This window comes from Homalodisca vitripennis, chromosome 1, assembly GCF_021130785.1.
Source record: "Homalodisca vitripennis isolate AUS2020 chromosome 1, UT_GWSS_2.1, whole genome shotgun sequence".
Taxonomy (NCBI): domain Eukaryota; kingdom Metazoa; phylum Arthropoda; class Insecta; order Hemiptera; family Cicadellidae; genus Homalodisca; species Homalodisca vitripennis.
In genome coordinates this window covers 184,992,395-185,008,539 of record NC_060207.1, presented here as the reverse complement: position 1 = coordinate 185,008,539, position 16,145 = coordinate 184,992,395, and the positions used below count along the sequence as shown (strand labels likewise).

General features: G+C 33.9%; 1 protein-coding gene across 1 annotated transcript in view; it reads right to left on the bottom strand.

Moving 5' to 3' along the window:
- Positions 1–16,145, bottom strand: part of LOC124352879 (hexosaminidase D-like) — a 305,479-nt gene that overhangs the window by 34,763 nt on the left and 254,571 nt on the right. The window contains exon 2 of the mRNA XM_046802595.1: positions 4,583–5,305. Within this exon, the coding sequence (XP_046658551.1) occupies positions 4,583–5,293 (711 nt within the window). The 5' untranslated portion in view covers positions 5,294–5,305. The remainder of the gene's footprint in view (positions 1–4,582; positions 5,306–16,145) is intronic.

Below are 16,145 nucleotides of genomic sequence, written 5' to 3'. Positions count from 1 at the left end.
GCTCTTGAATACCAGGAAAATTGACTTTATATAAAATATTCTGAAAGGAGATTCAATTTGTTTCTGAACACTTTGCACATTCAGGATACAATGGGGCACAGGTGCAAGTATTGGATATTCCGGCCCTGGTGATACAGTTTACAAGGCAATGGAATTTGAAAGTAAAATAAGGTAAAACAGACGATATCAGGGAATGCATAGCTAACAAGTTTACCCAACAAGAGAGCGTTGCTGCAAAATATTTAGAGATGCAAAATGGGGAAGTCTGATAGTAAAATACAACTTGGTGTAGGTTATCCTTAAACTATTGACATTTATAAATAGACTAAAAGAAAATAATTGTACATAGAAATAACATGGTTTATTATACACTTTTTTTAAACAACAACAAGAGCTTGAAATACGACACTTGACAAATATAGTTATTGTAAACTAAGCTGCAAACAATAGACAAATTGAAATACATTTGAATCATTTTTAATAACGAAATGTAAAATTTAACAAATGATTTGTTGGAAAATAGAATCAAATCAATTCAAACAGTTATTATATAAAGTATTTAAAACAGGTAAAAAGTAATAAGTTAAAATGGCCAATTAATAATATTTTGGTAGATTATAACTTTGAATTAATAGGCAACAACATAATATAACCACCTACAATTGTTAAAATAGACCTTTCTAACTATGACACCATTGGTAGCCAAAAATGCAACAATTCGTATTTACCAGCAAGTTGTAATTGAGGGCTTCACCTAAATGTTAATGACAATTTATGATTAAGAACTTGAAATTTGTATGTTTGTATATATAAGCAATTATGATATTAGGACTGAATATGAAAACTAGAGCAAGAAGATAAAATAATACACCAATACTATATAAAAGGAAATGATCTGATGCCTGGGCGGAGGAAAATTAAGTAGGGTCACCTTTAATGTCAAGACGGGCCTTCTTATTAAAGCGAGACGTGTGACATTTATTTCAAAATCATATACCTTGATCGTTTATCTAAATATGTGTATGAGCCTTTTAAATTAAAAAAATAATTGCGTGAACAATAAATTTAAAAAGAAAAAACCAAGATATAATAAGGTTAGATAATAAGGTTGCAGATACATATTTAGAGTTTCACTGTTTAAATTAAAGTGTTCATATGTCCAAAAGCGAATATATGTATCCTAGTAAAACAACTGTAATTTGTCAAAAAGATCACCTTTTATCGAAAATTTACTAAGGTTCATTCAACCTGTTATAAGCTTATTACTCCAACCTAATTATGTAGTGTTTAGCTAACCGTCGAGCTGATTCTTTCAAAGTGAATATCAATTAACTTTCTTCAGATACGGCGATACCTTAGAGCAAACCCCAATTAATAATCTTGAAATGGTTTATAAAAATTTCCCCAATGATGTTACAATCAGCTCTTGCACAAATTGAGTTTTATCAGTTAAAAATGTATTCCATTTGATATAGGTGGCAAAACCCGTCAGGGCACAACAAAAACTAAAATTCATTGTGGACATTAAGCTTTTCTTTGATCTTAAAAATTAATTATGATCTGAACTTCATACGTCGTCATTTTGGTTTAAAAATTCCGACACAAGCAACATATATTTTAATTAATTTCTAATACGAGTATAAGCCATCGTAAAGAAAAAAGCTGATATTAATATGGTTGTGGATGACCTCGGTAATCAGCTGTTTTAAACTAAATAAAAATATGAGAGACCCTCAACACTGGAACATAGAACCTGTAGACCTATCTTGAGATCTATTTCAATTCCAAAAATGACACATCTAGAACGTAAGAGCTTTCGGTTGATATCAAATATGTATATAAAATAATTTTAGATATCGAAACATTACTGCATAAAAGTTATAAAAATTCTTTTAGCAATATAAATTCTGTATATTGTTAGGCTTACAATGTGGGGTAGGAGATTCCTGGTACTTATTCGTATTCATCTAAACACTAATATTGTTACTGGGTGATCAGAAAGGAAGTAACTTTATCGTCTGAATATTCAAAAACTATTCTGTTTCTGAGAAAACTCAAGTTTGTTTTGCAACAGCCGGCTTCCGTCTCGCGTTTTACTTTAGGGAGCAGATAATGTTATCCACTATCAAGTGAGAACACCTGGCCGAGTGGCCATCGATTTCCCGCCAGATCTCAGCTGACAGGCTTATGACGTAATAAATCTGAGAAATCGTCTCTACCCCGTTCCTCTTGATAGTATACGATTTGTGATTCCATTATTTAAATTAAACATTAGACCTTACAATAGAAGGATCCAAGAAGGAGTGTAGTGATGGATTTGTGAGAGATATTATAGTATTCCGAAATTATAAAACCTTAACTGTTGAAAATTTGATCTTTATCATAGCATAGAAGGCTGCAGCCCTCTAACAGGGGGTTCACGGGTTCGATTCCCGGAATGGTAAATAAAAATTTGCAAATGGGTTTGAACAGTTTTATTTTTAAAACTTTTAATAAAGTGAATAAAAATAGCCCACAAAGAACCCAAGAAAAAAGAAATTGTTGCAAATGGTAATTTCACATATTAATTTACCACAATACGACAGTTCCACTCTTAAGTGGCCTAAATTTTACACCAAAACAATAATTAATTAATAATAATAATTAATAACCGGAAAATAAAAACTTTTTTATTTTGAAACTTCTACAAAGCACTTGTAATAAACATGCATATCCTCAAACAAATATGGCGCATAACACATATTCATAAACATGTTTACAAAGTAAAATGTTGTAGTAGTCTAACATGAAACCGTACTAAAATGAATCAACATACTGTTTTACACTCTTGTGTTTGAGTAGGTTTATTTGTGAATTTGAAATAACTATACAGTGTACGTTGGTATTTACGACAAACAAAAAGACTCGGAGGTTGATAAATGTACGGGTAATACATTTTACATGAAATAAAAAGTGAAATTTTTAAAACAGAAAAATTGTTACGAAGGTGTTATTTTAATCGCTTTATTAGTTGTAAATTTAATTATAATCGTGAAAGCTGGGGAGCATTAGGAAGTTTCTTTTTGTAATAAGTGAAAAAATGTCAGTTTTTCCCAAAAACCAATTGATTTTTAATTATAAATATACGCAGAATGCCATCAGAACCACATTATTTGCACAGAGTACAAAGTACATTTTTAAATTCAAATCACGATTTCAGGAGAATATTTCATCGCTATAACACGACTTGGTGTACCATAGTTGATATCTCAGGAAATAAAAAATTCTTAATAATCTTTCAAAGAAAAGAAATACCAGTGTAACTTTACCATATATCTCGGGACCGATATGAAATAAAATAGAGTCTGAGTTCCTAGCCATAAGTTTTTCATATCTGATGATGTCAGGCACTCAGTCGTCTGCTGCAGCCATCAGCGTCAAATATGACTGATCTCTTTTATACTGCATGCTCTTTGACTCACCTCTGTAAACATATCGACCAGAGATTGGTCATCAATACTGCCCTGTCAGATGGTGTCTATGTTTGACACGAATGTCCATCAATGTTGCACCGAAACACAGTCATCCCGCTTGATGAATCGCCACTTACTTTACTTATCCGGTTTGCACTGTTCGACCGCGGTAGTTACTGTGGTGGTTGAATGGGAGGGTACAAAAAAGGTTACAAATATCAGACGATAACATTTTTACATGCTTAAAATACAGAAAAACCAACCGTTACCACACGTAAATAAAAGTTAAACGACCATCAGCAAAAATATACAATACTACTTTATGCTGATAAAACTGTTATATATGTGTCTGACGGTTGTTTATAAGGGTGTAGAGAAAACATGTTAACAATGCAGGAAAAGTACGTGGTATTTTAACCATTTAGATACGTTTCCATTTCGATAATCTATACAAAAATTATATTAGGCTGATTCACGCAAAAATTAGAAAATATACTCTGTACATTTCACGAAAAACTATATTGCGTTTTGTATACAATGAAAATTGCTCTCAAACTCTTGGACTAAAGCGGTGACGAAGGAAAAAGGATTTTTCCGGACATTTGCCATCGTTCAGCGAAACAAAAAATCAGTAACACTACGTTTCGAGACTGGGTCGTAGGTGGTTGGTAGACGAATGCAGACGTATTGTGTCCTGTATTCGGTAGTTCCGTTTTAATGATTAGTGCTGTGTATAGTTTTTGATTAAGTGCATGTCTTTAGAGTAAGTGAATTTGACACACAACATGGTGGTTGTTATTCCTGATTAAGCGTGTCGCAACGCTTTGGTATGATTTGTTTATTTTAACCTAGTTTGTAATTATGTATAGTAGGTTTGTTATTTACCTGAAGTAGAGATCAGATTGCAGATCTCGAAACGTTATAGTGTTGCTGATAGTGTTACTGATTTCTTGTTTCACTGAACGATGGCAAATGTCCGGAAAAATTATTTTTCCTTCACAATCCTTCTACCGTCAAAAATAAACTTGAAAACAAAATTGATTCTCTGTAGCTATGAGTTTTGTAAAGCTATTAGAAAGAACTATATTAAAAAATGAAATGTGATCATGCTAAACTTGATGTTTACATACCTGATCAATCATCTGGTAGACAAGGTCCACAGAAGCGTTAAGGGAGGGGCAGATAGCCTGGGGGGAGTCCGGCACCTCTCGCAGGGCTGTGAACTCCTTGTGCTTGAGCGCGAACTCCACGTGCCCGAAGGTCTGCACGAGCGGGATGATCTCCAGGTGGACAGACCGCGCCGTCTCCACGATCTCGTCGACGTCACGACGCGTGTAAGCGTTAGTGGCGGCCAAGGGCGAGAGCTCCCCGGACCAGGGGAACATGTCCTCCCACTCGAGCAACACTCCCGTGGCGCCCATCTCTCGGGACAATGTGAGCAGGCGCTTCAGGTAGGGCACTTTGGGGGGCGCCCCCTTCAGGTCCAGGTGGACCAGTCTCTGCGGCGGCACGTAGTTGAACTTGGGGTCGAGCCCGGAGTAGATGAGATTGCCCGACACGTAGTTCGCGTCTGCCGCGGAGTCTACCAGGTCACCCTGACTGTCCGTCCTCAGGGAGGCGCCGGTCGCGGGCAGGTTCGCCACGAACTGGACACTGTTGGCGCGAGCTTCTGCGGTCTCCTCTGCGGCCGGCGGGGGCGGCACCTCCACCACCTCCTTGGCGGCGTTGTACTGCAGACATACCACCACGAGGGCCAGCGCCATCGCCGCCCCCAGCAGCGTGGACTTGCGCCGCCATACCGTCAGCCGCAGCCGCCCCACGTACGTGCCGGCTAGCTTCATCTCAGTGTTCACCTGCAAGAACACAACACTTAGTTATTCGCTGTCAACACTAATATAATTGTACAACTACATACGTACAAAGAAAACATTTCTAATATCTCGACAATTTGGGACTTTAACCTTTATGTAAAAAGTAATTTCACTATAACCTGTATTATACCAAGATATCGCGACTGCATATAAGCTATTTATTATTAACTATTTCAAGTTCACTCTATTTTCCTTGTTGACTTTGAAGCACTCAGAGTAAAAGATACACTAAGTAAAGGCCATTTCATCCAATACGAGTTTTTTTCTTTATTAAAAAAATATATACATACTAATAAAAGAATAGCAGGAGACCGTGTTTATAATCATCCTATTTAAAATTTTTACAATCTAATTTTATGATTTTAAGGGAATTTCCGAAATGAAAATTAATATTTTAATTTAGGTTCCTGTTTTCAGGAATAACTATTTACTTTTGCAGGATAAGTGTTACGAGAAGAATTGAACATGAAACATTTGTTATGGTACAAGTAACCCGCTGTGAGAGCAAGATCATTTGTTTCTAGTCTTCACGTAGTATTAGCTCTGTCCTAGCATCATCTCTATGTATCACTACATTGACTTGATATTCTTTCGTATTTCGGTATTTGTATTACGAAGCTACATACATAAGTAGATACATTTATTGGTACAATATGCTGTTTCGCCAATAACCAAAGAGCAAAGTCTCGTATAGCATGTTCTTGTCAAGGGCGAGTCCGGCCTTTAGATAGGGTAAATAGCTTTCGTGCTGTGAAGGGAATCAATATATTGTATTACCTACAGCTGGAGTTTTGGCATTGAAATTGTATCGAAGACTCTTGTAGCAATTGGAAAAATTTAAATTGCAGTTGGAAGAAGATATTATTAGACGGTAAGATATATTAAATTAATCAACAATATAACTAATTAACTCTTATAAAGTTGATGCGTTTCGTTTGGTAAGAAACTGCATGGACTTCATATTTCAGAAAACTTTGCGTTTAAAGCACAGTTTTAGTAAAAATCTAGGCCTTTTAGGCAATTTATGTAGCTTTTTGTAAGATAACCATTTGAAAATTCTTGAAATATTTGGTTTATTTTGGAGAGATAAACCCTGATGTCTCTTCCAGCTACGCTATTGGCGGGAAAATCCTTGAGAAGCCGTGGACAACTGCTAGAACCCTCCTTGTTTGGGAATTCGATTCAATAACGTTGGCACTTGGAATCAATTATTTCTATATATATATATATTTCTATATATATAATATATATATATATATATATATATATATATATATATATATATATATATATATATATATAAAGAATAAAGTTCTACTAATGTAGGAAAGAATTATAAATATGTATTGGGTCTTGTTTAATAAAAATACTACATTTATTGCGTTGTATGATACGCAGTTTTACCAAATATTTTGTTATATCACTCTCATTTAAAATTATTTATAGAAAATCAGAAACTCGTTTTAGTCGATCTTGTCTTAACTGGATAGGTACTTAATTTGAAATGTCATTCCTTAAAATTGCTGAAAAAGCGTAGAATAATTTGATTTTTTTAAATCCTTGATTTGATTAAAACAGATAAAACAAAATCTTTTATAAGGAAAACTGGTAGTATCAGATCTATAAGCTAAACACGAAAGGCGACTTTACTATACAAGCCAGATTGTTTACAAAATTAGCTACATAAATTATAGTCCTTTTCTAACAGTGGAGGTTCTAAAGGCCGATTTAAGCTCGACTCCCCGGGCTCCCGTTGTTTGTGACAAAGTTCAGTAATTAGAGTCGATTAATGGTTCGACAACTTGATAATGAACAGCGCGCTGCGCTAATGTGATCATAAAATGTTGGTCAAAAATAAAACTTGGTTGTCTCTGTTACTATGAGCGACTGTTGGGCCACCATTGTAACAATCACTAAAAGCACAGAGACTAAAACCGTATTTATGTTATTTAATAATATTATTATTCGTATATGATTTGAAGTTGCATTTATCATGGAATAATATAATACATTACCCCTCCGCATTCTCGGAACAGGTTTAGCAAAAAACAAATTTGCAGGTAAATTACTCTTATGAATTTGTTTGCTGTACTTTAAAAGTGCATTATTCTTTTACAAGAAGCAGCTCTTTGAAATGAGCAAATGAGTAATGGTTATGACAAATTACACACTGAATTACGCAAATTATGCACGTTTTTTTTTACTATAGCAGACTTCAAGGAAAAGTGCTGGATACCATACATCAATATTTACCGTTAGTAAGTGATACTCTACAATATTTTAACCTTTCCTGTATTGAGGGGCGGAAAATGTAATGTTTAGAGGATTAATTTCCATATTTTCAGTTAAAAGCTTTTCTGTTTATTATGCATGTTTTTCCGGCAAAAAACATTTGGAAAAAACATAGTGCTGTTATCTGTTTGTGGACAAGAAGGATAAAGTTGGTAAGATAAGATAGTGGTTTGCTTTCATATTTTTATCTGATAATGACGATAAGATAGGACGGACAATACTGATATTTTATAATATATCCATAACAAAGGAAATTCAACTCGAGCGCCACTTGAGGAAAAGTACTGAAACAATCCATATATTTAAAATTGTATCATACTTATTAACGCAATTGTGTCGATATTTCGATTATTGTCGTTAATACGATCTTACGCATCCTGGACGCGTGTACGGCGATAGCATCACGAAGATAATTTATTCAGTCTAGTTATTAAGATGACAATCGCCATTGAAAAGTCCCGCTGCTGACTGTGAGATAAACGATGCTATTCTCTTCACTGAGGACAAAAAGATTGCTGATATCAATAGTTGAATTGCATGCAATTTATGGTAGGAACAATGACGACATAAATAAACGTGAACGGTCCAATGCACACGATGAAGGCCAATATCATTAGTAAAAAGATGATTGGGAAGTTTTCAAAGTCGTTGAAGTAAGCTAAGATGATTCAGCAGATTTGAAGAAGGATTGCATGAAATCATAACTGATGAGTAAGATAATTTCTTGATCTTTGGGTCCCGAAATGGCTCACTGATTGTCTAAAATTCAATAAATTGGCATTGCTCGTCACATCCATAATAATATAGATTAAAATATTGATTTTTCATTTATACCCTCAAATAAGAGCTCCTATTGCTCTAAACCGTTACGGTTTTAAAATCTATTGATAAGAAAACTATCGTTAATAACTTTTACGTAATCTAATACAACCATTATTGAAAAGATATGAACAATTTTTGAAAGGAACAAATTGTGCGTCTGCTAATTTTAAAGTTCTTGAAATCAGAGGTCTTTAAGTTGGCTCCATTCAACATTGTGTCCTATTTAAGTCAATTTTCTCTGATTGAAACGGTATCCATTTTATGTAGAATGATCAAAATCAGTGTTTTAGTTATCGATGTTTTCCCCTTTTAATACCTTAAATTTGACGTATTACTCAATAGGTGATTTTAAATGCAATTGTATTTATCGTAATTTGAGGTTTTACTCAATAGGTGGTTTTAAATGCAATTGTATTTATTATAGTTGTTCATTTACAATTATTTAATGGATCTCCTCCCTATTTTGATGACTAAGTAAATAAGCTATGTATGTCATGCAAGTGAAAATTTGAAATTCTGAACCGTTCGAAGATGAGAGGATGGGAGTTTTGGGAGTACCAATATAGCATATTTGTATTGGTAACCATGCTGACGGTGCATAATAATTTCAAACCTACATAATTTTTATATGGACAATTTTCTCCATTGTAAAATCACCCGCTCCGACGTTTCAGAAATAGTTACAGGCGAAAAACTAGAAAAGTAGGGAAATAAACGACCACTTTCGTGAAGTGCAAGTTCATTACCGCTAAAACAACATCACACGATGTTGCCAACACGTAAAACTAAAGTCATTACCCGTAAAACAATCAAAGGAAACATTGTTTAAAAACTTGTTAGAACAATAAATTACAAAAGTTTTGCACCGCGAAACTTTCAAATGTGAGGAAGTGGTAAAAAAAGGCGAAGAGATTCTTTCAAAGGACCGCGTTTCCTGCTTATTTTGCTCGAAACATGTCCCTTTGATGTTTTTAGCGGAAATAATGGCCTTCGCCCTTTGAGGAAAAGTATTATCAACCCTTATTTGTAGTTTAGCTCACCTTTTGGAATTTCATTACGGAGCCTCTTTAGTTTTTAAAGTAGTCTAATACATATAAGTGAATAATCAAGTTAATATTCCTAGCTAATTAAAACAATAATGAATTTGGAATTTTCTTAAAAAGTATTTATAGATGTTCTACTGACTACGTTTTTAAGAGGTTAAAAATTATACTGTAACGGTTTTACGAGGTAAAGCGCCTGGCATTATTAACGCGTTCACAATGCAGGCTCTTGTGTATTAAATGCTGCCTACGCTAAACGGAAGGCATTGGCACTGGCAGGCAGAGAATGTGGGAAGGAGTGAAGGGGGAACTGAAAGGAACAAGTGAAGGATCTTCTGTTAGGTTCACAAGTGGCTTCCTCCCCTTCGCAGTTCTTATATCAGCTTTACGTGTTGCGTTGTTCGTGTTCCAACCCTCTCAGTAAGTTACTTAACTTTATCTAACCTAACAAGGGATATAGATACAAATAAAGTTTTCTTTATGTCAATCTGTATCTACGGTTAGTATTAGACTCTGGCTGAAAATGCTCACAGGTAAAAATACAGCTACATACCCATAAAAATTTAGATTTTTACATGGATAAATATTTAACTCTATAACAGTTTCATACATAATTCGACATTGTTTGGCGACTATAGCAATAGGATATACGACGTTATCAGTGAAGCTATTCGAGTGAAATGTCTTATCGCTATAAAGATAATGGACTTCTGGTTAGCCAAGCACCGCAGTTTCTGATACAAAATAGTCACGTGATCTGTCTTCTCCTTGCCATAAATTAACGTATTTATAATAGGAATATGTAGTAGACTGATGCTTCCAAAAGTGAGTATGCGAAGTTACAATACTACAAATCTCTTGTGAGTATGCGGAGTATTTATTAACTCTCCGGTAATATTTAGCGAAATTGTTGTAAGTGTCAACACAAACAAAAGAATTTAATTAAATTATTGGTCATAAATGCTTGGTTTACCGTATGTCTGAATGTGTTTTTTATATTATTTTTTTTATTTCAGAAACCAGTAAAGAAAGAAATAAAATACAATATTATCATATCACGTTTCAATATGGCGGACTATTGAAGCTTTTAAAGCTTAAGAATGTAAAAACTAATAAGATTATGCAGTTTTTATAAAAGAACAATTAAAGTTAATACATTAAAATGCCAATACTGTTGTAGTACACGGCAAAATTGTCTTTGTTTACGTCATCTTTAACCGTACATTACATTAGTTAAATACTTGTATCTATATTATATTACGTACTGGCTATTTCCATGATCAAGGACGCATCATCGTCACTATTTAATTGTAGCAAAAACAATAATTATGCAATATTTAAATTGGTCTATCTCTACCGGATTCTTAAATAAAACATAAAATTTTAAAAATACATACATACAGACGGAGAACTAACACTTTTGATCCATTAATATTGCGTATTTGTTTGCCATGACCCGAAGAATAAATCCCCAAAATACTATCGGAGAGTTCATAAACTTCCTTTACAACTCAATTTAGTAATAAATAGTAATGAACATTGCTAGGGTTATAAACTACTTATACGAGTAGTACAACCATTTGATGAATTTGCAGAGCAACACTTATCAGTTCTTGTTTTCAGAACAATTGAATCTTGTGAAATAGATACATTATTTGTGGTAAATGATAATCAGTATTTGTTTGCTTGTAGTTGTTAAATTTAACTTTCAATTCAAACATCAATTCTTGAAACATACTGTAATAAAATTAATTTAGTTGTAGTTAAGTAATAAACGTGTCTACAACTTTATGGCCTTCTATAAACATAAAAAATTATAAAATGTTTGTGGGGTGGGAAACTAAAAATAAAAAAATATTACGTCTAGCCCCAATTTTGAAAATTTTTTATAGTTACCGTCATCAAACATTTCAGAAGGATTACTACAACAAAATCCAGACTGACAGTTCAATCAATTTGGTTACTACGGTATGAAGTAAAAATTGGGATTTTGTTATTCATCTTAATACAAGCGTTAGTCTATTTAACTTCACGTATTTGAGAAGGTTCTATAGGTACTATTATTAAATATTCAGCGAAAAAGACGTGTTCCAGGTAAACTTTTATTTATAAATTTAACAGCTTTTTGTTGCAACGAAAAATACGACACGTCAATAATACAATTTGCGGCGGCCAATTATAGAAGCCCGTCATTTGCAAGAGAACCGCGTTGTCAGAGTGTGCGAGGTAAACTTTTATTTATAAATTTAACAGCTTTTTTGTTGCAACGAAAAATACAACACGTCAATAATACAATTTGCGGCGGCCAATTATAGAAGCCCGTCATTTGCAAGAGAACCGCGTTGTCAGAGTGTGCGAGGTAAACTTTTATTTATAAATTTATCAGCTTTTTTGTTGCAACGAAAAATACAACACGTCAATAATACAATTTGCGGCGGCCAATTATAGAAGCCCGTCATTTGCAAGAGAACCGCGTTGTCAGACATTGTCCAACAATTAAATTTGTCCACACAACGAGCTCTGCGCCATCAAAAGCTAACAAATTATTTAGCCTCTGCCACTTGTTAACAGCATCATTCTTAAACGTGTGTTGAATTACAAAAAGCTTTGTGTATTTCTGTCAAGTGCAATATCGTTCTCTGGTCATATACAAAGACTTATAAACCTTTTGTAAAAATCTTTGTAATTTTTATAAATCTAATAATCAGTTACACGGGTGACAAACCTAACTAAAGAAACATAGTTTATTCGGTTACTTCAAATACGGTTTCATTTTTTTTAAAGTAATAACTTGGGGAATGTTTACACATATATACAATTAATGCGTATTTAAACATTTTATTACTTTTGAAAATCTTTTACATTTTCCTGACAGGTTCGAAAATTCTGTATAAAGTTGGAAACAATTACGTTTTGAATAAAGATAATAAAAATCTTCGTTGAGTTTAAACATTTTTTAAAGTATACTCGTTTACACGCTTTTTTAGATGGGAAGGTGAGGGAAAAAATACAAATTTAAACTCTGATCTTATGGCTCTCTGAATAAAATAACAAAAACACGGAACCCAACTCCCAGGTGTAGAGGCATCTATTTATAATCTATGTACAAATGGCTGCCCTTAAAATCTTTTTATTTATATTTTAGCTTCAAATAACAAACGGTTCCTTTTCGTGTTATTAACTATACGTAACACTATACCACTGAATATAATACTAAAATAACAATAACGTTGCCTTCAAAAATGGACACAACGTGGCTTTTAAAGCTGAAATAAATCATAAAACAGTTTTCATTGCCCGAAACTATCTATGGAATAAAGTATTCCCGTAATTTTCAATTTCAATAGAAATCTTTTAAAAGTAATATGTAGCAATAAATATGAAGTTTACTATAGAAAATTTTATTTACATCTGCATTTTCCTCATATTAGAACATAAATATGGTACTTACAAATATAATTCAAGTTGTTCAACAAAGATATTCCCGCAGCTTGGTTTTATTATTAACCCGACAGTCGAAAATTAAAAAATACGTCTCTCTCTTTTAAAAATCCAACGATGTTTTTATAAGGTAAAGATAAAGGTTTAGTAATCAGCGTAGAATTTTATTTTTACATTTTTTATGTAATGGTATCCACGAATATGGATTAACTTAATTTTGAGCTGCCCGTTACTACTTTAAAGCCTCCTTATATCAAGGCTCCGCATATGGCAAGTAGACTCGAAGATCAGACAAACAAGCTAGCCCTTGCATTTACCGTAGACGTTTAAACAATACTCTTTTCAAACACTAGCTCATCTACACTAGGGTGACAATGAATGTATATACCTTCACTGTCAGGATACATGCCAGTTATAACTCTTAGTAACAGCGTCCTGTATTGCAACCTACGGGAGGCCGTTACAGTCTATGCTTCGGGACTATACACATATGAAAACCATGCCTCTAGTTACAGTATTTTAGTTACACAGTACTATATTTCAACGTCTAAAGTAAAGAAGCTTTTCTGCCTGTTGCATCACTGGCATTAATTTGAAACATCAAATTTGTAATCTTAGCAGATAGTGCAAAACTTATTATCACAAATTATTTACATTACAAAAAAGAAGGGCATACCAAAATCACATCTTTTGAATAACAAAGTGAAGTCAAGTAAAAAATGACATATTTTAACAGACGAAGTTAGGACTAAGAAGCTTTCTTTAACACTTATCGTGGAGATCAACGGCTTAAAGGTGACTTTCGGAGCATCACCACCAATGGCCGGGCAGGCGGGCCATGACAAGATACAGGCTTGCAAGGACAGGATCGCTCAGCGGTCACACATCCAAGCAGCAGCCACGCTCAACGTTGCTTGACTCGCTTATCTCGTGATAACCGCCGTATCAAGTACACTGCGCTATTGGCTAATAATATGGAACTATTACAAATAAATTCAAGAATGTTGACTAAAGAAAACAAATTGTATAAATCTATTGTATTTTTTGGGTCTTTTTCGTTTAAGGACCAGCACCTTACAAACATACTATACCATACCTGACTGACAGTGAATTTAATCGTTTTTTTGGGTGTTATTAGTTCGTAGGGCAGTAGTCCAGGTACTACTTCCAGTATAAACTCTTATCTTATCGTACCAGTGATAAACGCGCGCCGCTTATCTTTTGCCTGTAATGTAACCTGCGTTAGTTCTGTCTGAGTTTTAGCGTGGTGAGTTGATCTGGGCTTGGACTTTGCAAGCTCGAGTTAATTTTTTTTCTAAAAGAGCAAGCAGCGCAAAGCGCTGCGCAGCGGGCAAGCATCGCGTGATCTGAGTTTTGAATAGGCAAGCTAGGGTCTTTAGTGCTGGCCCTTAAACGAAAAAGAACCTTTTTTTTCTAACGTTAATAATTTTGTAATGAATTTCACATGGGATTTCACAATTGTATAACCCATTTGCCCTTTTCAATAAAAAAAACAGCAGTGAAATAATTTCAGTACCATTATTACATATCTGAACTATTAGTAGACCAAGGAATACTGTATACATGACATTCCAAACTTTTTCATAATACATAATAATCATAAATTGTTTATTCCATAAAACATTTGTACAAGAAATGTATCGGAATCGTCAAAATATGTGTATCAGATTCATATACACATCAACGGTATTCTATCTCTAAAAGTAAACCTTCAATGTAAAAATAACAATTAGGAATAAAAACAAATTGCAAGAATAAATGTTACTAGCTAAATTAACAATTAAACCTTTTATAGCACGTATGTGAACTGATCCGGACAACAATATGTCTCATAATATAAAGCCGCAGACTATAAAGCGGTTTATTGCAGCTCACTCGGCAAACTGGAGCGATAAAGTGGTTTATTACACTAATAAAGACAACTTGCCAGAGCTAACTATTGTAATACAATAGACGTCGTTAACGAGGCGAAGCTACTACCATATTGCTACACTGTGATAGCTGTAGCGGCGGCTAATGTAACACAGCTTCGGAGATTATAACAGCTTAATTAAGTAAAATAAACATTGTAAGCTTTAATGGCGCGATCGTAACCCATTTAATAGCGTTTATTTATTAGTATGCGCAATGTCTTTAAGAATGTAAAACTATAAATAACTGTTTATAGCACGTATAACGTATTTATACTCAAAATGAAATTTAGTAATAATGTCGGAGTACGACAAGGTTGGAGTGTCGTGTAGACAGGCTTCCCTTAGGTTGCATTTCAAGCCTATAGCTCCTTTCATTTCCGAGATGTTCTGCGGTCAAATAGACATTCAAGTCATCATACAGAAAATAAATTTTACATCCTCCTGAGAAACGAAAGAAAATTGTGTCCATCTAGTGCGTGACAAGACAAATTGCATGGTTAAACATCCACTGTCATAGAACTTATTCTTGTCTATGTAGAAATGAAGTTACATGGAAATTTAAAGCCTCCAGTTGATCTTTATATATCACTAGCTGTTTCCCGCGGCTTCGCCCGCTTTGCCCGTGAATGTGTACTTCCGGATCAAGTTTGCGTTGTTGCCATAATCATGAAAATATGTGTATGCTTATAACCATTGTACACGTACATGTAATTTATTATGAAGAAGTCTAACCTCAAGCTTTAAGTTCAACCAGAAATTGATTTTAAAGACCAATATACATAATAACTTAGCGCCTACAATTAGTGTTTAGCTATTTAATATACGTAACTGTCTCGTAATTGCAGTTTATAATGTGCAGGCACTTCTAAAACTTTATCTTCAGCATCACTGCCTGGTGGCGTGTTAAATCAATGAGCATAACATATAAACCTTCTCCCTGTAAAATTACACATGCATACAAATTTGCATAATGATCGGTCAAATAGTTCACGATTCCATAAAGGACAAATACACAAACATTCATTTATATATATATAGATATAGATAGATTATGTCTTGCCACATGATACATTCACGTTTCTGTTCATAAAGGTTTCATATTAAATTTTAAATTATAAAAGTTCTAGTAAGGTAAGGAGGGTACTACAACGCAAGAGTAATGCTCAGCCAAATAATAAAGCGAAATTAATACATTTTGTATTCGGTTATTACTTTTACTTTTGAATTACAAAATAGGTGAAGTTAATAAACAATAATTCTTATTCACAGAAATGAATAAAAATTCCAAAC